This window comes from Oncorhynchus mykiss, chromosome 12 (assembly GCF_013265735.2).
Source record: "Oncorhynchus mykiss isolate Arlee chromosome 12, USDA_OmykA_1.1, whole genome shotgun sequence".
Classification (NCBI taxonomy): domain Eukaryota; kingdom Metazoa; phylum Chordata; class Actinopteri; order Salmoniformes; family Salmonidae; genus Oncorhynchus; species Oncorhynchus mykiss.
In genome coordinates this window covers 16434419-16461214 of record NC_048576.1, presented here as the reverse complement: position 1 = coordinate 16461214, position 26796 = coordinate 16434419, and the positions used below count along the sequence as shown (strand labels likewise).

Genomic DNA, 26796 nt, shown 5'->3' with positions numbered 1-26796 from the left:
GTTTTCTTTTACTGTAGATAGATGAATTCCTACTGATGTCACTCATCATGGACGATGTTATAGAACCTGTTATAATTTGTGTGGGAACCTGTAATCCTTCTGGCTGAACCTTAGTTTTCTGTCTGGGCCCTCTACTTCCTGTTTGTGGGTGTTGGCCCAGGTTACTGTCTCTGTGACAAATGTCTCTAATGACACTACGTTTGTGGTCAGTGTGGCTCAGTCAGTAAAACATGGTGCCTACAAAGCCAAGGGTTGTGGTTTGATTCTCCCTGGTGCCACCCATATGTAAAATGTATGCATGACTATAAGTTATTTTGGTTAAAAGCGTCTGCTAAATGGCATATATTATATATTCCGTTTTTGCTGAACTCTCTCTACTGTATTTATAACTAAGTGTACATGACTTGTCACCTGCCCTGTGGAAGTGTGTCCACTACGTTTGACCTTGTGACCTCTGCCCTGTGTGCTCCAGGTGGTGTGAAGCCGTGTGCTCTGAACTGTCTGGCGGAGGGATATAACTTCTACACTGAGCGCTCCCCGGCCGTCATCGATGGAACACGCTGCCAGGCCGACTCAATGGACATCTGCATCAATGGAGAGTGCAAGGTGAGAGAGAGCTAGTGGGAGTAAGAGAGAGAGAGAGAGAGAGAGAGAGAGAGAGAGAGAGAGAGAGAGAGAGAGAGAGACAGAGACAGATAGAGAGAGAGAGAGAGAGAGAGACAGAGACAAACAGAGAGAGAAAGGAATAGAAAGGGTGTCTATTTATCTGTCTGTCTGCGTGTCTTGAGTGTGGTAAGTGTTCTTGTAACGTAGTGGTGGTTACATCAAGGTTCAATGACTGTACATTTTTCCAAATAAGAGCTTCTGCTAAAAGTACACTCGTAGAAAAAAGGGTTCGAAAAGGGTTCTTCGGCTATCCCCATAGGATAACCCCTTCTGTTTCCAGGTAGAACTGTTTAAAGGGTTATACATGGAACTCAAAAATGTTCTTCAAAGAGACACGGCTTTCAGCCAATCCTCCTATGGGGAGAGCCGAAGATCCCTTTTAGGTTGTAGCATATTTTTTCCCTTCTGGTTCTCACACTTTGTGCTGTGAGTCACCCCAGTCAACAAGACAAAGATCAACCAGACCCACGCTGCTTCCAGACAGGATCCAGCCAGTGTGACCCTAAATAAGACAGCCTGTGGCCCAGAGCCCACCAGTGGGTACTGACTAACCCATAGGAGAAGCACTCTACCATGGCCATGACCTTATTACATTATAACCAACAAGCTAATAAAATAGATGACTGTAACATAATGTAATGGAACTGTCCATGAGGCTTTCCTGACCAGGAAACCTGACCCTCTGACTCAGTTTGTAGTCACAGTGTTTGTGTTGATTAGATTCACTGGACATCTGCATCAATGGAGAGTGCAAGGTGAGAGAGAGAGAGAGATAGGAGTAATCTGAAAATCGCTGTTTATTACTGAGATCTGGGACCTAATGTTGTCTTTGTTCCGTGTGTGTACACTGTACAGAACAATGAGTTAGGGTTTTTGTGTATGTGTGTGTATGCCTGTGTGTGTGTGTGTGTGTGTGTGTGTGTGTGTGTGTGTGTGTGTGTGTGTGTGTGTGTGTGTGTGTGTGTGTGTGTGTGTGTGTGTGTGTGTGTGTGTGTGTGTGTGTGTGTGTGTGTGTGTGTTGGAGGTTTCTTCCTGCAGAGTACTGGGACACATTTATTCCTAGTCACAGTCCAAGGTGTATTTTTTATTTCAGCAGCAGTTGGTCTTATGGAGTATCTGACACGGTGTGATAAATCTCTGGAACAACGTCTGCTTGGAGGCTGCTCAGAAATGCTCAATATAATGTGTATAGGCCTACACACGTGTTGGGAGAAAGACAGAGGGGGAGAGAGAACAATGAGAAAATGAAAGAAAGAAGAACGTGATAGGGATAGAGCAGAGAAATGGAGAGATTGAGAAGGAGAGAGAGAACAGATAGAGCAGAGAAATTGAGAGATTAAGAAGGAGAGAGAGAACAGATAGAGCCGAGAAATGGAGAGATTGAGAAGGAGAGAGAGAACAGACAGAGCAGAGAAATGGAGAGATTGAGAAGGAGAGAGAGAACAGACAGAGCAGAGGAATTGAGAGATTGAGAAGGAGAGAGAGAACAGACAGAGCAGAGAAATTGAGAGATTGAGAAGGAGAGAGAGAGAACAGACAGAGCAGAGAAATGGAGAGATTGAGAAGGAGAGAGAGAACAGAAAGAGCAGAGAAATGGAGAGATTGAGAAGGAGAGAGAGGACAGAGCAGAGAAATGGAGAGATTGAGAAGGAGAGAGAGAACAGAAAGAGCAGAGAAATGGAGAGATTGAGAAGGAGAGAGAGAACAGAAAGAGCAGAGAAATTGAGAGATTGAGAAGGAGAGAGAGCACAGACAGAGCAGAGAAATGGAGAGCTTGAGAAGGAGAGAGAGAACAGACAGAGCAGAGAAATGGAGAGATTGAGAAGGAGAGAGAGAACAGGTAGAGCAGAGAATGTTACACATCCACCACGCTGATCCTCAACACGGGGCCCCTCCAGGACCTCTATACCAGGCTGTGTCAGAGGAAGGCCCTAAAAATGGTCAAAGACTCCAGACACCCTAGTCATAGACTGTTCTCTCTGCTACCGCACGGCAAGCGGTATCGGAGCGCCAAGTCTAGGTCCAAGAGGCTTCTAAACAGCTTCTACCCCCGAGCCATAAGACTGCTGAACAGCAAATCAAATGGCTACTCAGACTATTTGCATCATCACCCCCCCCCTTTGTTTTTGCCTCCCCTCTGTTATACTGCTGCTACTCTCTGTTTATTATCTATGCATAGTCACTTTAACTCCCCCTACAGTACATGTACATATTACCTCAATTACCTCGACTAACTGGTACCCCCTGATAGCCTCGCTCCTGTTATTTTACAGATGCTCTTTAATTATTATTATTAAAAAAAATTCTTATCTATTTTTTACTTAAAACAATAAAACAATAATGTTATTGATTAAGGGCTTGTAAGTAAGTATTTCACTGTTGTATTCGGCGCATGTGACAAATAAAACTCTAGTTGAGTCTAGTTGATAGGTAATCAACTAGCTGGGCTGCTCCCCGGACCCTGTATGTAGGGACTGTATTCTTGAACATGACTATTGAACTTGACATTTGTGTCTGTCTTTATTATTTCATCTGATATATCATACAGAAACATGGTATCAGCTCGAAAACCACTACGTTTGTTATTTTTGTAGCTAAGTACATTATAGGCGCAGTTAGGTTCCATATGTGAACGCACGCCGTAGTCTACTGCTAACGTTAGTCACACCACTGATCAAATTGTTGTTAGCTGGCTGTCTGGCTAGCATCACCACCTACCTCGATGGCTGAAGGCAAAGAGATCTCCTTTTTCATCGCTACGGCAGCAAACATTCCGCTACCAAAACCCGTGGTTCACACAGGGGACTGGGATACTACTTGGGACAACTTCCGGGATGAATTCGAGGACTATGCGCTAGTGACTGGTCTACATGAAAAACCCAACGAGGTCCAAGCGGCAACTCTGAGGAGCTTAGTGGGCAGCGAATGCAGGCATATCTGCCGGCACAATCTCACCCACGCAACACAACAACAGGGTGATGCAAAGGCCATAATGGATGCATTGGGGAATTAGTTTTTGGAAGCTGCAAACAGGAAGAGGGTGAGTCAGTACACAACTTTGTAACCCGTTTGAGAGAAAGATCCGCTACTTGTGAATACGGGGGATTGAAAGATGAACTGATTTGGGACAAAATAGTATTGGGAATTGCAAATGAGGACACACGCCGGTGTCTACTAAGAGAGAGAAGCTTAACATTAGTAAATGCTAGAGGTTGACCGATTAATCGTAATGGCCGATTAATTAGGGCCTGATTTCAGGTTTTCATAACAATCGGTAATCTGCATTTTTGGACACCGATTGTGGCCGATTACATTGCAATCCACGAGCAGATTGTGTGGCAGGCTGACCACTTGTTACGCGAGTGCAGCAAGGAGCCAAGGTAAGGTGCTAGCTAGCATTAAACTTCTCTTATAAAAAACAATCAATCTTAACATAATCACTAGATAACTACACATGGTATTGATGATATTACTAGTTTAACTAGCTTGTCCTGCGTTGCAAATAATCGATGTGGTGCCCGTTAATTTATCATCGAATTACAGCCTACTTCGCCAAACGGGTGATTTAACAAGCGCATTCGCAAAAAAAGCACTGTCGTTGCACCAATGTGTACCTAACCATAAACATCAACGCCTTTCTTAAAATCAATACACAAATATATATTTTTAAACCGGCATATTTAGTTAATATTGCCTGCTAACATGAATTTCTTTTAACTAGGGAAATTGTGTCACTTCTCTTGCGTTCTGTGCAATAGAGTCAGGGTATATGCAGCAGTTTGGGCCACCTGGCTCGTTGCGAACTGTGTGAAGACCATTTCTTCCTAACAAAGACAGCCAACTTTGCCAAACGCGGGATGATTTAACAAAAGCGCATTTGCGAAAAAAGCACAACCGTTGCACGTGTTGATGATGTCACTCATTGTTCAGAACAGTGAAAGTGACATTTACATGTATGAATCCATTGGGGTTGTACACTCAAGAGGGAAGAAATTGTTTGTGACACTACGATAACACAACAAGCTGCAACAAAGTCAACTGGATTCCGGTGCTACGTGCAACGTAATCAATCTGGCACCTGACACACATCTCTTGCCCAGCGATACTAGACTAAAGTTGTACTCAGGAGAGCTAATGAGCTCTATGGGCATCTTTGAAACTGAATGTGTTATTCGGGGACACAAATACATGCTGGAGTTTGAGATCGTGAAAAGCAGTCAACATCCTCTCTTCTGAGGCTATACATGTGAACGCCTCGAACTGATGCAGTTCCCCGTACCAAATGACCTGCACATTGTGGAGCATGTCCAGCATGGATCCCCCTCGAAAGAACAACTACTCAGCAGATATGACGATGTATTCAACAGACCTGTTGAATCAGTACCTGCCGGGGTACATTTTGAATTGGATGACAGTGTCACTCCAGTCTAGCGTGCTTCTCGTAATGTGCCCATTGCAATGAAAGTGAAGGCTTAGCTGACAAGTATGAGGCCGATGGCCACATGACATCTGTGACTGAACCAACTGACTGGATCAGCAATATGGTCATAGTGAAAAAAACAGAGAAGCTGAGAGTCTGCATCGACCCAAAGCATCTTAACCAAGAACTGAAACGTTTCCACTACATCATGCCAACACTGAAGGATGTCCTCTACAAGCTTCCCAAGGCCAGGATTTTCACCCCTTTGGTGTCTCCGAGGCGCCTGAGGTAGACCAACACAAGCAGCACGAGTTACTGGCTGGGCTCAAGGACATTGAACCTATTGCTGATGATGTCCTGATTGCAGGTTGCGGTGACACAGACAAAGAAGCAGTATGCAACCACGATGTGAAGCTCCTGGCACTGATGGAGCGCTGCCGATCAGTTAAGCTTCGCCTTGGCCTGAAGAAGCTGCAGCTCAAGGTGAAAGACGTCCACTTCCATGGTCACATTCTCTCAGCCAAAGACCTGAAGCCGGACCCAGACAAAGTCAGAGCGATCCTCGACACGCCAAACCCGTCTGATGCAAAAGTAGGGCAGCGTCTCAACGGCACACCTATCAGCAGTCTGCTGGTGGACTAAGACACACCATGGCACTGGCTATCCAAACACGAGGCCACAGTGCAAGAGATTCAATCTCTGGCTTCATCCATGCCTGTGTTGCGCTACTACGACGTTACGAAGCCTGTCACAATCCAGAGCGACTCCAGGCAATGTAGACTTGGATGCTGCCTTAGGCAGGAAGGCCAGCCTGTTGCATTTGCCTCGAGAGCGCTCAGCCCCACCAAACAAAACTATGCATAAATTGAGAAAGAGTGCCTCAGCATGGTCTATTCTCCTGCCAGTGATTCCATCACGACTTATATGGTCACAGCTGAAACTGACCACAAACCACTCATTGCCATATTCAGTAAACCTCTCCTCACCGAGCCCAAGATGCTTCAAAGCATGCTCCTGACTCTGCAAAATTACAGCCTGAAGGTCATCTACAAGCCAGGACCAGAGATGTATACACACTGAGTAGGGCAACAGCACAATGTACAGGCAGAGGCACTGCCTATCAGTGACATGCCATATGTTTGCTACAGCAGGAACAACAAGATGTTCAACAGATCAATCAGGCAGACTACTTGAACATCACAGATCACCACAGATCAGACAACACACTGACAAGGCCGAACACCTGCAGTCACTGAAGTACATGGTTCTCACAGGTTGGCCATACTGAAGGAGGAGACACCTTTCACAGCGAGAGAATAATGGACCTTTCGAGACGGGATCAGCGTGCAAAATGGCATCTTGTTCAGAGATCAGAAGATCATATCTCCAAATCACTACGTCCAGAGATGTTTACCCGCATACACTCCAGTCACATTGGAGGTGCTATCACCAGGCACGCAAAACATTATACTGGACAAACATGCAAGCAGAAATTAAAGACTTTGTCAGCAGCTGTACCACGTGCAACGAGTGCGCTCATGAACAGCAAAAGGAAACCATGATGTCAGATGGCCCACAAGGGCCTGGCAAATCATCAGCATGGACTTATTCAGCCACAGGCGAAAGGACTGTCTTCTCATCGTTGATCACTACTCTGACTTTTGGAAAATTGAACTGCTCCCTGACTTGTTTGCAGAGACGGTCATAAAGCGCTGCAAGGCGCAGTTTGCAAGGCAAGGCCAGCCTGACAAAGTAATCACAGACAATGGCCCACAATTCACTGCACAGTTCAAGTGTTTCGCCTCAGAATGGGAGTTTAACCATGTGACCTCCTCTTCAAGGCACCCATAAGCAAATGGCAAGGCAGAGTCAGCTGTCAAGATTGCAAGAAACCTGTTACACAGGGCCTTGCATGATAGCAACGACCCCTGATTTAAACCTGTTACGCAGGGCCTTGCATGATAGCAACGACCCCTGATCGCTAAGTGCTTCTACGACCGGACTGCTTGAGACCTACCAGAGCTGGAAGTGAAACGATAAGGATGAAACCGCTGCCGGGAGACCACTCAGGATTTTGGAGGCCAGGCACGTGCCTACAGAGAGTAGCACCACATTCTTACCTGCTGGATGTTGGTGGCTCCTTCTAACGTTGTAGTCAGGTGGATCTGCGCGTAGCAGAGCAGACAAACCAGAACACACCATACACTCACCTAGATGAGCTGGATCACAGTCCAGGCCTAAAGGCAAGGGGTGCAGAATTGAGACATGAGCCAACTGAGGGTGAGGCTTCTACCTCACCAGGCTCACCAGCTCGTGACCCTTGACCTACCCCTGTCAGAGCCCATACTTACTCACAAGTGGTTCGGCTGTGGAAGCCACCAGACAGACTTACTCTGTAAGGAAGTGACTGTGTTAACCTGTCCTCTGTTACATAAAACAATAGTTTTAAGAAAAGGGGAAGACGACAACTGAAGTAAAAAGAAAATGTAATTAATTTGAATTTGTTATGACTTGAGTGTTAAAAATGTAATGTTATGTATACTGTTATGTTTGCACTCTCTATTGAAAAGGATGATGTTACGGAGTCTAGTTGATAGGTAATCAACTAGCTGGGCTGCTCCCCGGACCCTGTATGTAGGGACTTGTACAATACTTGAACATGACTATTGAACCTGACATTTGTGTCTGTCTTTATTATTTAATCTGACATATCATACAGAAACAGAGACAGACAGAGAGTGAGAGAGAAAGAGACAAAGAGTGATTGTGAGGGATGTCTGTGAGAATGTATTTTTCTCTCCTGTTGTTAAGGTGACACCCATAATTCCCCCATCACATTTTTGAGTCTCGATTATCTTAAAACAGAGTCTGTAAAATGCTGAAATACTTACTTTATTGTATCTCTCTAAAGAGATTGGCTATATGTCAGCCTGACCTTCTCATCCTACTGTAATTCTACTGTTGGTAGTACCCAGGTACTATCCAATCATGAGTCAGCATTTTCATTTACGTAGCACTTGTCTTTATTACTATGATATTATGGTATTATTAAACAGTATTATTATAGTATACTGTAAGTTGTACTTAATGTAATATAACATGGTACCATGTCTCCTCTCTCAGCACGTAGGCTGTGACAACATCCTGAGCTCAGATGCCAAGGAGGACCGCTGTCGGGTGTGTGGAGGGGACGGCAGCACCTGTGAGGCCACAGAGGGACTGTTCAATGACTCTCTGCCCAGAGGAGGTAAGCCCCAGGCTGGGGACAGAACCTGATAGGGCTCCTTACTTCAGGTGTGCAAATGTTTAAGTTCCATACAAAGAAAAAGGGAGTGTATTGTGTAAAGAAGAGAAGCGTAGAGAAGATAAGAAGAGTGTATAGTGTACAGAAGACAGGAGTAGGGAAGTTTAGAAGAGTTTATAGTGTACAGAAGACAGGAGTAGAGAAGAAGAATGTATAGTGTACAGAAGACAGGAGTAGAGAAGAAGAGTGTATGGTGTACAGAAGGCAGTAGTAGAGAAGAAGAGTGTATAGTGTACAGAAGACAGGAGTAGAGAAGAAGAGTGTATAGTGTACAGAAGACAGGAGTAGAGAAGAAGAGTGTATAGTGTACAGAAGACAGGAGTAGAGAAGAAGAGTGTATAGTGTACAGAAGACAGGAGTAGAGAAGAAGAGTGTATAGTGTACAGAAGACAGGAGTAGAGAAGAAGAGTGTATAGTGTACAGAAGACAGGAGTAGAGAAGAAGAGTGTATAGTGTACAGAAGACAGGAGTAGAGAAGAAGAGTGTATAGTGTACAGAAGACAGGAGTAGAGAAGAAGAGTGTATAGTGTACAGAAGACAGGAGTAGAGAAGAAGAGTGTATAGTGTACAGAAGACAGGAGTAGAGAAGAAGAGTGTATAGTGTACAGAAGGCAGTAGTAGAGAAGAAGAGTGTATAGTGTACAGAAGACAGGAGTAGAGAAGAAGAGTGTATAGTGTACAGAAGACAGTAGTAGAGAAGAAGAGTGTATAGTGTACAGAAGACAGGAGTAGAGAAGAAGAGTGTATAGTGTACAGAAGACAGGAGTAGAGAAGAAGAGTGTATAGTGTACAGAAGACAGGAGTAGAGAAGAAGAGTGTATAGTGTACAGAAGACAGGAGTAGAGAAGAAGAGTGTATAGTGTACAGAAGACAGGAGTAGAGAAGAAGAGTGTATAGTGTACAGAAGACAGGAGTAGAGAAGAAGAGTGTATAGTGTACAGAAGACAGGAGTAGAGAAGAAGAGTGTATAGTGTACAGAAGACAGGAGTAGAGAAGAAGAGTGTATAGTGTACAGAAGACAGGAGTAGAGAAGAAGAGTGTATAGTGTACAGAAGACAGGAGTAGAGAAGAAGAGTGTATAGTGTACAGAAGGCAGTAGTAGAGAAGAAGAGTGTATGGTGTACAGAAGACAGGAGTAGAGAAGAAGAGTGTATGGTGTACAGAAGACAGGAGTAGAGAATAAGAGTGTATGGTGTACAGAAGACAGGAGTAGAGAAGAAGAGTGTATAGTGTACAGAAGACAGGAGTAGAGAAGAGTGTATAGTGTACAGAAGACAGGAGTAGAGAAGAAGAGTTTATAGTGTACAGAAGACAGGAGTAGAGAAGAAGAGTGTATAGTGTACAGAAGACAGGAGTAGAGAAGAAGAGTGTATAGTGTACAGAAGACAGGAGTAGAGAAGAAGAGTGTATAGTGTACAGAAGACAGGAGTAGAGAAGAAGAGTGTATAGTGTACAGAAGGCAGGAGTAGAGAAGAAGAGTGTATAGTGTACAGAAGACAGGAGTAGAGACGAGAAAAAGCGTTTATAGTGGAGAGAATATAGGAGTACAAAAGAGAAGAGTTTATAGTGTAGAGAAGACAAGAGTGTATAGAGAAGAGTAAATTATGTTTCTGAGAGTGTCCGCTACTCTGTGCGAACTGAAAGCTGCCAAACACTGCACATTTGTAATCACTTTCCGGGAGACACATCTCCATGCTGAAAAGCAAGGTGAAAACTATTTTTGGCAGAGCAGCCATGTCTAAGGGCCAACAGAGCAATGTAGCCAAAACACTTAATTTTTCATGGAAATCTTTCCCCCCTTTGTCACCCAATGATAAAGCATATGTTTTTGGGAGTTGAGAAACATGTTGTCAAAACATAAATGGAAGAATAATATATTCACATTAACTACATCATCCAATGAAGAACTCAGAGTGGAGATATGGCTTCATCCTGGCACTGGGTCCTAGACTAGTGGAGATATGGCTTCATCCTGGCACTGGGTCCTAGACTAGTTGAGATATGGCTTCATCCTGCCACTGGGTCCTAGACTATTGGAGATTTGGCTTCATTTTGGCTCTGGGTTCAAGACTAGTGAAGATATGGCTTCCCGCTCTGCCCTCAGACAAACCATCAAACATGCAAAGTGTCAATGCAGGACTAAGATTGAATCCTACTACACCGGCTTTGACGCTCGTCGGATGTGGCAGGGCTTGCAAACTTTACGGACTACAAAGGGAAACCCAGCCGGGAGCTGCATAGTGAAGCAAGCCAACCAGATGAGCTAAATGCCTTTTATGCTCGCTTCGAGGCAAGCAACACTGAAGCATGCATGAGAGCACCAGCTGTTCCGGACAACTCCGTAGTCTATGTGAGCAAGACCTTTAAACAGGTCAACATTCACAAGGCCGCGGGGCTATACGGATTACCAGGACGTATACTCAGAGCATGCGCGGACCAACTGGCAAGTATCTTCACTGACATCTTCAACCTCCCCTTGACCGAGTCCGTAATACCTACATGTGTCAAGCAGACCACCATAGTCCAAGAAAGCGAAGGTAACCTGCCTAAATGACTACCGCCCTGTAGCCCTCACGTTGGTAGTCATGAAGTACTTTGAAAGGCTGGTCATGGCTCACATCAACACCATCATCCCGGAAACCTTAGACCCACTCCAATTTGCATACCGCCCCAACAGAACCACAGATGACGCAATCTCAATCGCACTCCACACTGCCTTTTCCCACCTGGACAAAAGGAACACCTATGTGAGAATGCTGTTCATTGACTACAGCTCAGTGTTCAACACCATAGTACCCTCAAAGCTCATCACTAAGCTAAGGACCCTGGGACTAAACACCTCCCTCTGCAACTGGATCCTGGACTTCCCGAAGGGCAGCCCCCAGGTGGTAAGGGTAGGCAACAACACATCTGCGCGCTGATCCTCAACACAGGGGCCCCTCAGGGGTGTGTGCTTAGTCCTCTCCTGTACTCCCTGTTCATCCACGACTGCGTGAGCAAGCATGACTCCAACACCATCATTAAGTTTGCTGACGACACAACAGTGGTAGGCCTGATCACTGATAATGATGAGACAGCCTATAAGGAGGAGGTCAGAGACCTGGCAGTGTGGTGCCAGGACAACAACCTCTCCCTCAACGTGAGCAAGACAAAGGAGCTGATCGTGAACTACAGGAAGAGGAGGGCCGAACCTGCCCCCATTCACATTGACGGGGCTGTAGTGGAGCGGGTCGAAAGGTGTCCACATCACCAACAAACTGTCATGGTCCAAACACACCAAGACAGTCATGGAGAGGGCACAACAACAGTCAGGAGACTGAAAAGATTTGGCATGGGTCCCCAGATCCTTAAAAAGTTCTACAGCTGCACCATCGATAGCATACTGACCGGTTGCATCCCCGCCTGGTATGGCAACTGCTCGGCATCCGACCGTAATGCACTACAGAGGGTAGTGTGTAGGGCCCAGTACATCACTGGGACCAAGCTTCCTGCCATCCATGACCTCTATACTAGGCGGTGTCAGAGGAAGGTTAAAAAAATTGTCAAAGACTCCAGTCACCCAAGTCATAGACTGCTTCCGGTACGGCAAGCAGAACCGGAGCACCAAGTCTAGGTCCATAAGGCTCCTTAACAGCTTCTACCCCCAAGCTATAAGACTTCTGAACAATGGATCAAATGGCCACCTGGACTATTTACATTGACACCCCCTTTGTTTTTACACTGCTGCTACTCGCTGTTTATTATCTATGCATAGTCACTTTACCCCTACCTACATGTACAAATGACCTTGACTAACCGTACCCGCACATTGATTCTGTACCAGTATCCCCTGTATATAGCCTCGTTATTGTTATTTTATTGTCTTACTTTTTATTTTATTTTTACTTTAGTTTATATAGTAAATATTTTCTTAAATACATTTTTTGAACTGCATTGCTGCTTAAGGGCTCGTAAGTAAGCATTTCACAGTAAGGTTGTTGTATTCAGCGCATGTGACAAATACAATTTGATTTGATTTTAGATAGACAAAAACACGTTTTCCTTCTATGCTGTGTATGTAATGGTTTTGTCCCCTTCTCTTCCAGGCTACATGGAGGCTGTTCAGATACCAAGGGGGTCAGTCCACATAGAAATCAAAGAAATTGCCATGTCCAAAAACTACATCGGTAAGGGATCTCTTTCATACACTATAAAATGAAACCAACAAGAAAAGTGACCATCGTCATTATAAGAAATAAGACACATTATTTTGATGACCCTTTATTTCTTATCATTCTATCCCTCTGTGAATGTTAAGAGTCATTATGGCCTGCCCTTAACTCCACACAACTTTTGAACAGTAATGGAAAGCAGTGTGAAATCAACCTGAATAATATTAGCAGTTTGGTTCTGTTCTTTGTTTAAAGATTCAGTCTTCCTCATCCCTTAGTGCTTTCTCAGTCTAGAGCAGAGCAGACGATGCCATGAAGTAGTTTTAACTCCCACTAAATGATTAGCTTCAACATTATTAAAACTATTCAGTGCTTGTCCAGTGGTAGTCTTGGCGTTAGTCTCTCCGTCTTAGTTCCAGACTAAACAGAAAAACAATCAAACAAGGGGATTTAATATAGTGCTGTTGTCTGATCTGACATTAACTAGAGACAGAGCCGTGTGACAGAGTGGTGAAGTTTACTGCTGAGGGTGTTGATGGAGGACTGAAGTCAGGCTTTGAAATGTCAGGCGTCATTAGAGTTACAGACATGTGGTGACAGCCCTGTGGTGACAGCCCTGTGGTGACAGCCCTGCGGTGACAGCCCTGTGGTGACAGCCCTGTGGTGACAGCTCTGTGGTGACAGCCCTGCAGTGACAGCCCTGTGGTGACATATCTGTGGTGACAGCCCTGTGGTGACAGCTCTGTGGTGACAGCCATGTGGTGACAGCTCTGTGGTGACAGCCATGTGGTGACAGCCATGTGGTGACATCTCAGTGGTGACAGCCCTGTGGTGACAGCTCTGTGGTGACAGCCCTGTGGTGACAGCTCTGTGGTGACAGCCCTGTGGTGACAGCTCTGTGGTGACAGCCATGTGGTGACATCTCAGTGGTGACAGCCATGTGGTGACAGCTCTGTGGTGACAGCCATGTGGTGACAGCCATGTGGTGACAGCCATGTGGTGACATCTCAGTGGTGACAGCCCTGTGGTGACAGCTCTGTGGTGACAGCCCTGTGGTGACAGCTCTGCGGTGACAGCTCTGCGGTGACAGCTCTGCGGTGACAGCTCTGTGGTGACAGCCCTGTGGTGACAGCCCTGTGGTGACAGCCTTGTGGTGACAGCCATGTGGTGACATCTCAGTGGTGACAGCCATGTGGTGACATCTCTCATGGATTCAAGTGGATACAATGATGTATATAAAACATATAAATATATACAAGTTGTTGTTATCTCCAAGTTTAACGATTGTCACTGTGTCCTGTTGTGTAGACTGCACTGCCTATTTCCCTTCCAAGTAATGTGTGAGAGAAGACCATTTTTGCAGTAAAATGGACTGAGAACTGACCGTTATAGCAGTAAAGATGGACTGAGAGCTGACCGTTATAGCAGTAAAGATGGACTGAGAGCCGAACATTATAGCAGTAAAGATGGACTGAGAGCTGGCCGTTATAGCAGTAAAGATGGACTGAGAGCTGACCGTTATAGCAGTAAAGATGGACTGAGAGCTGACCGTTATAGCAGTAAAGATGGACTGAGAGCTGAACATTATAGCAGTAAATATGGACTGAGAGCTGAACATTATAGCAGTAAAGATGGACTGAGAGCTGACCGTTATAGCAGTAAAGATGGACTGAGAGCTGACCGTTATAGCAGTAAAGATGGACTGAGAGCTGAACATTATAGCAGTAAAGATGGACTGAGAGCTGAACATTATAGCAGTAAAGATGGACTGAGAGCTGACCGTTATAGCAGTAAAGATGGACTGAGAGCTGACTGTTTTAACAGTAAAGATGGACTGAGAGCTGAACATTATAGCAGTAAAGATGGACTGAGAGCTGAACATTATAGCAGTAAAGATGGACTGAGAGCTGACCGTTATAGCAGTAAAGATGGACTGAGAGCTGAACATTATAGCAGTAAAGATGGACTGAGAGCTGACCATTATAGCAGTAAAGATGGACTGAGAGCTGAACATTATAGCAGTAAAGATGGACTGAGAGCTGACCGTTATAGCAGTAAAGATGGACTGAGAGCTGAACATTATAGCAGTAAAGATGGACTGAGAGCTGACTGTTTTAACAGTAAAGATGGACTGAGAGCTGAACATTATAGCAGTAAAGATGGACTGAGAGCTGAACATTATAGCAGTAAAGATGGACTGAGAGCTGAACATTATAGCAGTAAAGATGGACTGAGAGCTGACCATTTTAACAGTAAAGATGGACTGAGAGCTGACCATTTTAACAGTAAAGATGGACTGAGAGCTGACCATTTTAACAGTAAAGATGGACTGAGAGCTGACCATTTTAACAGTAAAGATGGACTGAGAGCTGAACATTATAGCAGTAAAGATGGACTGAGAGCTGAACATTATAGCAGTAAAGATGGACTGAGAGCTGAACATTATAGCAGTAAAGATGGACTGAGAGCTGAACATTTTAACAGTAAAGATGGACTGAGAGCTGACCATTTTAACAGTAAAGATGGACTGAGAGCTGACCATTTTAACAGTAAAGATGGACTGAGAGCTGATCATTTTAACAGTAAAGATGGACTGAGAGCTGACCATTTTAACAGTAAAGATGGACTGAGAGCTGAACATTATAGCGTTTTTCTGTGTAGATGAGGTGGCAGTAAAGAATGAACTCTAAGTTATCCCCCTAAACAGGAGGAGTAAAATAAATATTGTTGTAATAAAGTGCGTAAATGCTGTGAAGTGCATGCACATGGAGAGAGAGAGAGAACAGACAACAGACAATAGAGTGGTTGGATCGTTTCTCCCCATTCAACCCAGAGAAAGTGGATATTTTGAGATGTGTTGTGCTTGGAGACGACTCCATTGTTTTGACGACATGCAGGAATGGTATTCATGGGATTCTTCCAGGCTTTCACCTGAAGAGTGTGTGTGTGCTTTTTCCATTTCCCTCTGAAAGGTGTGTGTGTGTGTGTGTGTGTGTGTGTGTGTGTGTGTGTGTGTGTGTGTGTGTGTGTGCGTGCGCGTGCGTGTGAAATTTGCCAATTACATTAGGGGAGCTCCAGGATGATGATGAATGATGGCGATGACATCACACCAAAACATTACCACAACCTGTTGTCTTGGCTACCGTTTCCTGGGTAGTCTCTTGCTCAATACTCTTATCAGCATTTTAACAGGCTGCTTATATCGCTGTAGGGGGTTCAGTGAACTACGCTCAACCCTACCTATGAGCTGAAGACTTGTCTTAGCTCCCCCAGCAAAATTCTTCTACCTGGGGCTTCTATGTGTTCTATCTGTACCCATCTGTAGCGCTGAAGTCGGAGGGAGATGACTACTACATAAACGGAGCGTGGACCATCGACTGGCCCAGAAAGTTTGATATCGCAGGCACAGCGTTTCACTACAAGAGACCCCTTGACGAACCCGAGTCAATAGAGGCCCTGGGAGCCACCACGGAAATCCTAGTCGTCATGGTAACCACGCTTTGCTGTTTTGTTGTGTGTCAGGTAAACAATGTGGGAGGGCTGTGCCTTTCTGGCACAGAAAGATGATCAAACTCAGAAGTGCTTTTTCAGGCATCTTTCAGCCTACCGGGAGTCTTTAGTCTATTTGGGAAGTTGGAGATGGGGGTTTTCCATGGAAAAGGGAATTTCACAAAGACAACCTTCAGATGTTACCCACCTATAGAGAAACGGGCCATTGTTGTTTGTACTGTCTAGAGAGATTGTCAGTTTGAATTCACATAAAGCCCAACAGCTGCTCCTAGCAAACCTTAGCTGACCTCCAGACCAGTAAGACCATGGTGGTTTGGGGTTAACAGCTATATATATATATATATATATATATATATACACACAGCAATATATATACAACAATGTGCAATGTGGATATTGAAAAAGCAATTCCTGGCTAAATTCAAATGCACATGGGCATGTGTTTTGGTGAGGGTGTGTGTTTGAGTGTGCAAGCGTTTTCTGGCATGTGAAAGTGTGTGTGTGTGTGTGTGTGTGTGTGTGTGTGTGTGCGTGTGCGTGTGCGTGTGTGTGTCTATGTGGGAGTGGGTGTAATGGAATGTGTGAGTATCTGAGTGTGTGCATGATAGTGTGTGTGTGTGTGTGTGTGTGTGTGAGTATCTGAGTGTGTGCATGTGCATGATAGTGTGTGTGTGTGTGTGTGTTTGTGTGTGTTACGTGTGTTGTGTGTGTAACGTGTGTTGTGTGTGTTACGTGTGTTGTGTATGTTGTGTGTGCTGTGGTGTGTGTGTGTTGTGTGTGCTGTGTGTGTTTCTCTAAGCCATCCCACTCATTGGCACTCAGGACCACAGTGGCTTTTCCCTGGACATGAAATACCAGACCCCACAGCTTCACTGGAATAGGGCTGGGGTTAAGCCAGTTAGGGTTAGGAATAGACAGAGCTTTCCATCCCACCACAGGCCATTCCTTTGTGGCAACTGAAAGCTGTGCAGAATTCTGGTCCCTTTCTGCATCACACTAACATAAACACAGTGCCGCCACTGCCCATTGGATAACATTTGAGTCTCTGCTTCAGTATAGCAGAGAAACAGCAAATAACTCTTTAGTGGGGACATTTTCTGTGGATTAAGGTTTAGGTCAATTCCATTTTAGTTGTTTGATTTCAGTTTTTTCTAATTTTATTTAACCTTTATTTTGACAGGGAAGTCATGACATGAAATAATGCCCTTGAAATGATTTCATATGGAACTGAAACCAATGCTATAAATGTATGTAATCAAATAATGTCTTCGTCTCACCTCCAGGTTCTTCTCCAGGAGCAGAACACGGGGATCCGTTATAAGTTCAACGTTCCCATCCAGAGGACAGGAAGTGGAGACAATGAGGTGGGCTTCTCCTGGAACCATCTGGCCTGGTCCGACTGCTCCGCCACCTGCGCTGGAGGTAGGCACTGCACCAACCACATGCCGATGTACCCTGGGTGTACAAAACATTAGGAACACCTGCTCATTTCCATGACTGACCAGGTGAATCCAGTTGAAAGCTACGATCCCTTAAGTGTTAAATCCACTTCAATCAGTGTAGATTAAGGATCTTTTAAGCCTTGAGACAATAGAGACATGGATTGTATGTGTGTCATTCAGACAAAAGATGTAAGTGCGTTTAAACGGGGTATGGTAGTAGGTGCCAGGCGTAACATTTGAGTCAAGAACAGCAACGCTGCTGGGGTTTTCATGCTCAACCGATTGTATCAAGGTATGCTCTACCATCCAGCCAATTTGACACAACTGTAGGAAGCATTGGAGTCGACATGGGCCAGCATCCCTGTGGAAAGCTTTCGGCACCTTGTAGAGCCCATGATGCTCGGACTAATTGAGGCTGTTCTGAAGGCAAAGGGGGGGGGGGGGGGCAACAAAGTATTAGGAAGGTATCTATCTATATAACACAAGACACTGTGACGATCTTCCCCCTCCCCACTGACGCACCTCACATAGTCAATTGTCTATCACTTACAGAGGTACCATACTCTGGAATAAGTATCTTTAGATTGCGAAAACCTCATCCCTCAATAACTTCAAGTGAAGACTGGGGGTCAACCTGATGAATCAAACTACCAATAATCCCCTCCATGTAGGCTAACTCTCACACTTACACATAATCAAACATGGTTTTCTTGTATACTGAGCATATCATGTACAATTATAATGAATATGCTTTGTCTAACTAATTGAACAAACATATCAGCACTTTTGGGCACACTGTTTTTACCAGTTATTTATCTCTACTGTTTTGTCTTTCACTTCTTTTGTTTGGTGCGAATAAATAAAACCTAAAAGCTAAAAGCCAATGTTTGGTATACTCAGTGAATGTATCTGTCCTGGGTCCTGTTCAGTAGCCACCAAACAGGGTAAATCATTTTGAAACTGGGAGGTACTTGAGGTACTACTTCAATAAAGAAGTGGATTTCTGCTTTCTATTGCAAAACAGTTTGGCTACGCTCATCATTGTTCCTACTGAACACATCACTGGAAATATGGAGACTCTGGGGATCATTAATTTAGGTGTCAGACGTCTATTGCTTATTAGTTAGAGCGTTGGGCCAGTAACCTAAAGGTTGCTGGATCGAATCTCCGAACTGACAAGGTAAAAATCTGTTGTTCTGCCCCTGAGTAAGGCAGTTAACCCACTGTTCCCCTGAACAAGGCAGTTAACCCACTGTTCCCCGGGCTCTGATGACATGGATGTTGATTAAGGCAGGCCCTTGCACCTCTCTGATTCAGAGAAGACACATTTCAGTTGAGGTCATTCAGTTGTACCACTGACTAGGTATCCCCCTTTCCCTATTAACAGTGCTGTTCTAGCTATCTGTTAATGGAATAGGGTGGCAGGTAGCCTAGTGGTTAGAGCGTTGGGCCAGTAACCAAAAGGTGGTTCAAATACCTGAGTGGAGAAGGTGACAAATCTTGCGATGTGCCCTTGAGCAAGGCACTTAGAGTTGAAGTCGGAAGTTTACATACACTTAGGTTGGTGTCATTAAAACTTGTTTTTAAACCACTCCACAAAGTTCTTGTTAACAAACTATAGTTTTGGCAAGTCGGATAGGACATCGACTTTGTGCATGACATAAGTAATTTTTCCAATAATTGTTTACAGACACTGTATCATAATTCCAGTGGGTTAGAAGTTTACACACACTAAGTTGACTGTGCCTTTAAACAGCTTGGAAAATTCCAGAAAAGGATGTCATGGCTTTAGAGGCTTCTGATAGGCTAATTGACATAATTTGAGTCAATTGGAGGTGTATGTATTTCAAGGCCTACCTTCAAACTCAGTGCCGCTTTGCTAGACATCATGGGAAAATCAAAAGTAATCAGCCAAGTCTGGTTCATACTTGGGAGCAATTTCCAAACGCATGAAGGTACCACGTTCATCTGTACAAACAATAGTACGCAAGTATTAACATCAGTAAGGAAGTTAAAGCTTGCTCGCAAATGGGTCTTCCAAATGGACAATGATCCCAAGCATACTTCCAAAGTTGTGGCAAAATGGCTTAAGGACAACAAAGTCAAGGTATTGGAGTGGCCATCACAAAGCCCTGACCTCAATCCTATAGAGAATTTGTGGGCAGAACTGAAAAAGCGTGTGCGAGCAAGGAGGCCTACAAACCTGACTCAGTTACAGCAGCTCTGTCAGGAGGAATGGGCCAACATTCACCCAACTTATTGTGGGAAGCTTGTGGAAGGCTACCCGAAGCATTTGACCCAAGTTAAACAATTTAAAGGCAATGCTACCAAATACTAATTGAGTGTATGTAAACTTCTGACCCACTGGGAATGTGATGAAAGAAATAAAAGCTGAAATAAATATTTCTCTCTACTATTATTCTGACATTTCACATTCTTCAAATAAAGTGGTGATCCTAACTGAACTAAAACAGTTTGAATGTATTTAACTAAGGTGTATGTAAATTTCCGACTTCAACTGTAACTCTAATTTCCTCCATGGGCGCTGTACTACTATGGCTGATGCTGTAAAACAACACATTTCACCTGCGGTGTATGTGACAGTACAACATATGTTATTTTTCTTTAGAATATGGTTACAGGCTGGGGCTGTTTTCCAGTTATTTATTATTGAATTATTTTCCATTTCAATTTCTTCCCATTTGGTAGTTACAGTCTTGTCCCATCGCTTGTCCCATCGCTGCAACCCCCGTATGGGCTCGGTAGAGGCAAAGGTCGAGAGCCATGCGTCCCCCGAAACACGACTCTGCCAGCTTCTTGACACACTGCTCGCTTAACCTGGAAGCCAGCCGCACCAATGTGTCGGAGGAAACACCATACAACTGGCGACCGGAGTCAGCTTGCAGGCGCCCAGCCCATCACAAGGTGTGACGGACGGCACTGGCACTGGGCCAAACTCATGGGTTTCCCGGTCACGGCCACCTGTGACACAGCCTGGGATCAAACCTGGGGCTGTAGTGACGCCTCAAGCACTGCGATGCAGGGCCTTACTTAGACCACTGCTCCACTCGGGAGGCCATTTATTGTTTTCTTTTAAATAATAGTATCTTTCTCCAACATGAGATACATTGTGTCTTTCCAATCCTGACCAACCAATACTTCTGGAAATAGTGGAGAATTTGGGGTTAAACCAGTATGATACTTTGACATGGGTGTGTAGGATCATAACATTATTGCTTTCTAAATGGAGATTTAGCTTTTAAGAAAAAATGAATATGTGTTTTACATATTTAAGCCAAGCACAAGAATATGGTGTAATTTCTATGAATGAGCTGCTGTGAATGTCTTCTGGTTAACCAGGGCTAGCTAGCATACAGTCTGACTTGCCAGAGATACAGTGGCTGTGGTGAGAGAGAGACAAGCCAAACACACAGATGCCTGGTTCTCCAAAACCCTTGTCCTACTGCATACTGAAACCTCCTAACTCTGAAACCACAGTGAAGTGTCCACCACTGCCTCAACAATGACTAAACCAAATCATTTTACCCCCAAAAGCAATGGGCTTTTATGAAAAAATAATTGCTGTTCCTCTCAAGAATGGCCACTAAATGCCTGCAATATTCTAGCAACAAAATAAACAAAAACAAAAGTTTTTAAAAAGATCGTTTTTGAGAAAGGAGATCTATGCTGGACCAAAGCAAAGAGCTCCAGATGCCATGTAGATGTGGATACCTTTGTATTATAATGTGGATGTGTATACCTTTGTATTGTAATGTAGATGTGGATACCTTTGTATTGTAATCTAGATGTGGATACCTTTGTATTATAATGTGGTGATTCTCTACCACCAATCCTTATGTCAGCTGTACTATTGGAGTTTGTCCCACTATGTATGCACTATGTCCCACATGTACACACGCTCACAGACAGACATTCAGGCAAGCAGGCAGACACACACTCTCTCTGTGTCACCATACACACACATGCACATCTCGTTACAACGGTCAGACCAGTATGGTGTAGGGTATGTCCCATTTAGACTCCATAGAGAGGCCACACACACACACACACACACACACACACACACACACACACACACACACACACACACACACACACACACACACACACACACACACACATAGAGTTGGGTGACAGCAATATGGTAGCCATCAGACCCCAGCAGACAGAGTAAAGGGCTGCAGCTCTGTAAAAGTGATTTGACAAGGTATCCTGCAAAGCACCAGGCATTTACACATCTGCTTCTACTACAGACTGAAACCATACCTTACTTCTCCACCCAAACACAGACACAGACACACAGGACACACTGCACTCTGGGTCACGTGCAGGAGAATAACACAGTGATTTGGTACTGTATTTTCGTACATTTTCAGGAATCGGTAGTTAATCAGGGACATGGCTGTTGTGTGGATTTTTACTCCTCTTCTCTGTTAGACTCTTGAGCCAAGCGGTTTACTTCTGCCATCTTTGAATGCATTTGCCTATAAGCTTACGTTGCTCCAAGGTCAGGGATGTCCCAGACTACTTCTCTGTCAGGGTTCTCAGGAAGCAGTGCATCACACAGTAAGAGGGTGGATATTAACTGGGTGTTGTGTTTGTACTCCCTTGCCTGCTAGGTTCCCAGAAGCAGGGAGTGGTGTGTAAGCGTCTGGATGATAACTCTGTGGTGCAGAACAGCTACTGTGAAGCAGAAAGCAAACCTCCAGGGAACCAGAGGTCCTGCAACACTGAACTCTGCCCCCCAGAGTACGTACAGTAAGACCTTCACATCACATACAGTACTATACAGCACAGTACTGCTCAATACTGTACTATACAGCACAGTACTGCTCAACACAGTACTTACTATACAGCACAGTACTGCTCAACACAGTACTATACAGCACAATACTGCTCAACACAGTACTATACAGCACAGTAGTGCTCAATACAGTACTATACAGCACAGTATTGCTCAATACAGTATTATGCAGCACAGTACTGCTCAATACAGTACTATACAGCACAGTACTGTTTAATACAGTACTATACAGGACAAAACGTCTCAACACAGTACTATACAGCATAGTACTGCTCAATACAGTACTATACAGCACAGTACTGCTCAATACAGTACTATACAGCACAGTACTATACAGCACAGTATTGCTCAATACAGTATTATGCAGCACAGTACTGCTCAATACAGTATTATGCAGCACAGTACTGCTCAATACAGTACTATACAGCACAGTACTGTTTAATACAGTACTATACAGGACAAAACGTCTCAACACAGTACTATACAGCATAGTACTGCTCAATACAGTACTATACAGCACAGTACTGCTCAATACAGTACTATACAGCACAGTACTGCTCAATACAGTACTATACAGCACAGTACTATACAGCACAGTACTACACAGCACAGTATTGCTCAATACAGTATTATGCAGCACAGTACTGCTCAATACAGTACTATACAGGACAAAACGTCTCAACACAGTGCTATACGGGACAACACTGCTCAATACTGTACTATACAGGACAATACGGCTCAACACAGTACTATACAGGACAACACTGCTCAACACAGTACTATACAGGACAATACGGCTCAACACAGTACTCTACAGGACAATACGGCTCAACACAGTACTCTACAGGACAATACGGCTCAACACAGTACTATACAGGGCAATACGGTTCAACACCGTACTATGCAGCACAGTACAGCTCAACACAGTACAGCACAGTACGGCTCAACACAGGACAATACGGCTCAACACAGTACTATACAGGACAATGTGGCTCAATACAGTACTATACAGGACAATGTGGCTCAATACAGCACTATACAGGACAACACTACTCAACACAGTACTCTACAGGACAATACGGCTCAGCACAGTATTATACAGGACAATACGGCTCAACACAGTACTATACAGTGGTCACGCTCAGTAAATGCCTGTCACGCTCAACCAACATCACATACAGTACAGTACAATACAACACAGGGATCACGTACAGCATGGAAGACCCTCAGACGCTGTGAACCTCATGTCCATCTTGGAACAGAAAGATAATCGTGCTAAACTATGCTGGATGGATGTACTATATGCTAATACTGTTGGACCTCAGGTCCAGAACATGTATTACATACAACCTTTTAATGACTGACAACCAGAGACCAACTAACAGTAGTTAGTGAGTGGAGTGGGTTCAGAAGATTCAGCCTTTTGGGGGCCCTAAGAGATATTTAATGTTGCAATTTTAAAGCAAGTTTCTGCAATTCTAAACATTTTGACATGAGGTGGAAACAAGATTTAGCAATTTTATTACTAATTTCCTGCAATTCTAAACATTCTGCCATGACTTATGCCATGTTAATATGATATCTGAGTGAGAGTGACTTACATAATCAATGGGGGCTCTCTGAAACTCAGGGCCCTGGGCACGTGCCCTTCGTGCCCGGTCGGAAATTCAGCCATGATTACCAAGTTTACATAGCTGGCTACACTAATTTACCAATCAAAAAATGTTTTTCTGACATGGGCTAATTGAGTGACTGTCAGGGACTGACATGACAAGATAAACATTTCTGATGCACAATAACATTTCGAAACTGCACCTTGTGTATTCTAACAGTAAGTTGAGTTCCTAATAAAATAAAAAGAACAAATACTAATTTGTTCCGGGGCCCCCTAGTGGCCGGGGATCTTAAAGGGACTTATGTCGCTCATGCCTGGGGCTCTCCCTGAGAAGACTGACTGAACAAGCATTTAGCTCTGCCAGAAGTTAAGGCTCTGGATAAGAAAAATCTTTCATGAAAACGATTATGACTTGCTATATTAATTTGCCTTCAAAGGAGCCCGTAAGCTGTGAAACTTTTTTTGAAGAAAATGCTCAATTATTATTTTTGAAGAAAATGCTCAATTATTACGTCAATGATTCAAACACTGAACCACATAAACACTATTAACCACCCTGCACCAGACACTGACCACATAAACATTATTAATCACCCTGCACCAGACACTGAACCACATAAACACTATTAACCACCCTGCATCAAACACTGAACCACATAAACACTATTAACCACCCTGCACCAAACACTGAACCACATAAACACTATTAACCACCCTGCACCAGACACTGAACCACATAAACACCATTAACCACCCTGCATCAAACACTGAACCACATAAACACTATTAACCACCCTGCACCAAACACTGAACCACATAAACACCATTAACCACCCTGCACCAGACACTGAACCACATAAACACCATTAACCACCCTGCATCAAACACTGAACCAGATAAACACTATTAACCACCCTGCACCAAACACTGAACCACATAAACACCATTAACCACCCTGCATCAAACACTGAACCAGATAAACACTATTAACCACCCTGCACCAAACACTGAACCACATAAACACCATTAACCACCCTGCATCAAACACTGAACCACATAAACACTATTAACCACCCTGCACCAAACACTGAACCACATAAACACCATTAACCACCCTGCACCAGACACTTAACCACATAAACACCATTAACCACCCTGCATCAAACACTGAACCAGATAAACACTATTAACCACCCTGCACCAAACACTGAACCACATAAAAACTATTAACCACCCTGCATCTGACACTGAACCACATAAACACTATTAACCACCCTGCATCAAACACTGACCACATGAACACTATTAACCACCCTGCATCAAACACTGAACCACATAAACACTATTAACCACCCTGCACCAGACACTGACCACATAAACACTACTAACCACCCTGCATCAAACACTGAACCACATAAACACTATTAACCACCCTGCACCAGACACTGACCACATAAACACTATTAACCACCCTGTATCAAACACTGAACCACATAAACACTATTAACCACCCTGCATCAAACACTGAACCACATAAACACTATTAATCACCCTGTACCAAACACTGAACCACATAAACACTATTAACCACCCTGCATCAAACACTGAACCACACACACACTATTAACCACCCTGCACCAGACACTGAACCACAGAAACACTATTAACCACCCTGCACCAGACACTGACCCACATAAACACTATTAACCACCCTGCACCAAACACTGAACCTCATAAACACTATTAACCACCCTGCACCAAACACTGAACCACATAAACACTATTAACCACCCTGCATCAAACACTGACCACATAAACACTATTAACCACCCTGTATCAAACACTGAACCACATAAACACTATTAATCACCCTGTACCAGACACTGAACCACATAAACACTATTAATCACCCTGTACCAGACACTGAACCACATAAACACTATTAATCACCCTGTACCAGACACTGAACCACATAAACACTATTAATCACCCTGTACCAGACACTGAACCACATAAACACTATTAATCACCCTGTACCAGACACTGAACCACATAAACACTATTAATCACCCTGCACCAAACACTGAACCACATAAACACTATTAACCACCCTGCACCAGACACTGAACCACATAAACACTATTAACCACCCTGCATCAAACACTGACCACATAAACACTATTAACCACCCTGCACCAAACACTGAACCACATAAACACTATTAACCACCCTGCACCAGACACTGAACCACATAAACACTATTAACCACCCTGCACCAAACACTGAACCACATAAACACCATTAACCACCCTGCATCAAACACTGAACCACATAAACACTATTAACCACCCTGCACCAAACACTGAACCACATAAACACCATTAACCACCCTGCACCAGACACTGAACCACATAAACACCATTAACCACCCTGCATCAAACACTGAACCAGATAAACACTATTAACCACCCTGCACCAAACACTGAACCACATAAAAACTATTAACCACCCTGCATCTGACACTGAACCACATAAACACTATTAACCACCCTGCATCAAACACTGACCACATAAACACTATTAACCACCCTGCATCAAACACTGAACCACATAAACACTATTAACCACCCTGCACCAGACACTGACCACATAAACACTATTAACCACCCTGTACCAAACACTGAACCACATAAACACTATTAACCACCCTGCACCAGACACTGAACCACATAAACACTATTAACCACCCTGCACCAGACACTGAACCACATAAACAGTATTAATCACCCTGCATCAAACACTGAACCACATAAACACCATTAACCACCCTGCACCAGACACTGAACCACATAAACACTATTAA

The 26796-nt window shown here is 44.0% G+C and overlaps 1 protein-coding gene across 1 annotated transcript in view; it reads left to right on the top strand.

Moving 5' to 3' along the window:
- LOC110537061 (ADAM metallopeptidase with thrombospondin type 1 motif, 6) overlaps positions 1-26796 on the top strand; it is a 131436-nt gene that overhangs the window by 87859 nt on the left and 16781 nt on the right. Inside the window, exons 16-21 of the mRNA XM_036937044.1 lie at positions 473-606; positions 8210-8333; positions 12476-12556; positions 15867-16030; positions 17335-17473; positions 22134-22263. Of these exons, the coding sequence (XP_036792939.1) occupies positions 473-606; positions 8210-8333; positions 12476-12556; positions 15867-16030; positions 17335-17473; positions 22134-22263 (772 nt within the window). The remainder of the gene's footprint in view (positions 1-472; positions 607-8209; positions 8334-12475; positions 12557-15866; positions 16031-17334; positions 17474-22133; positions 22264-26796) is intronic.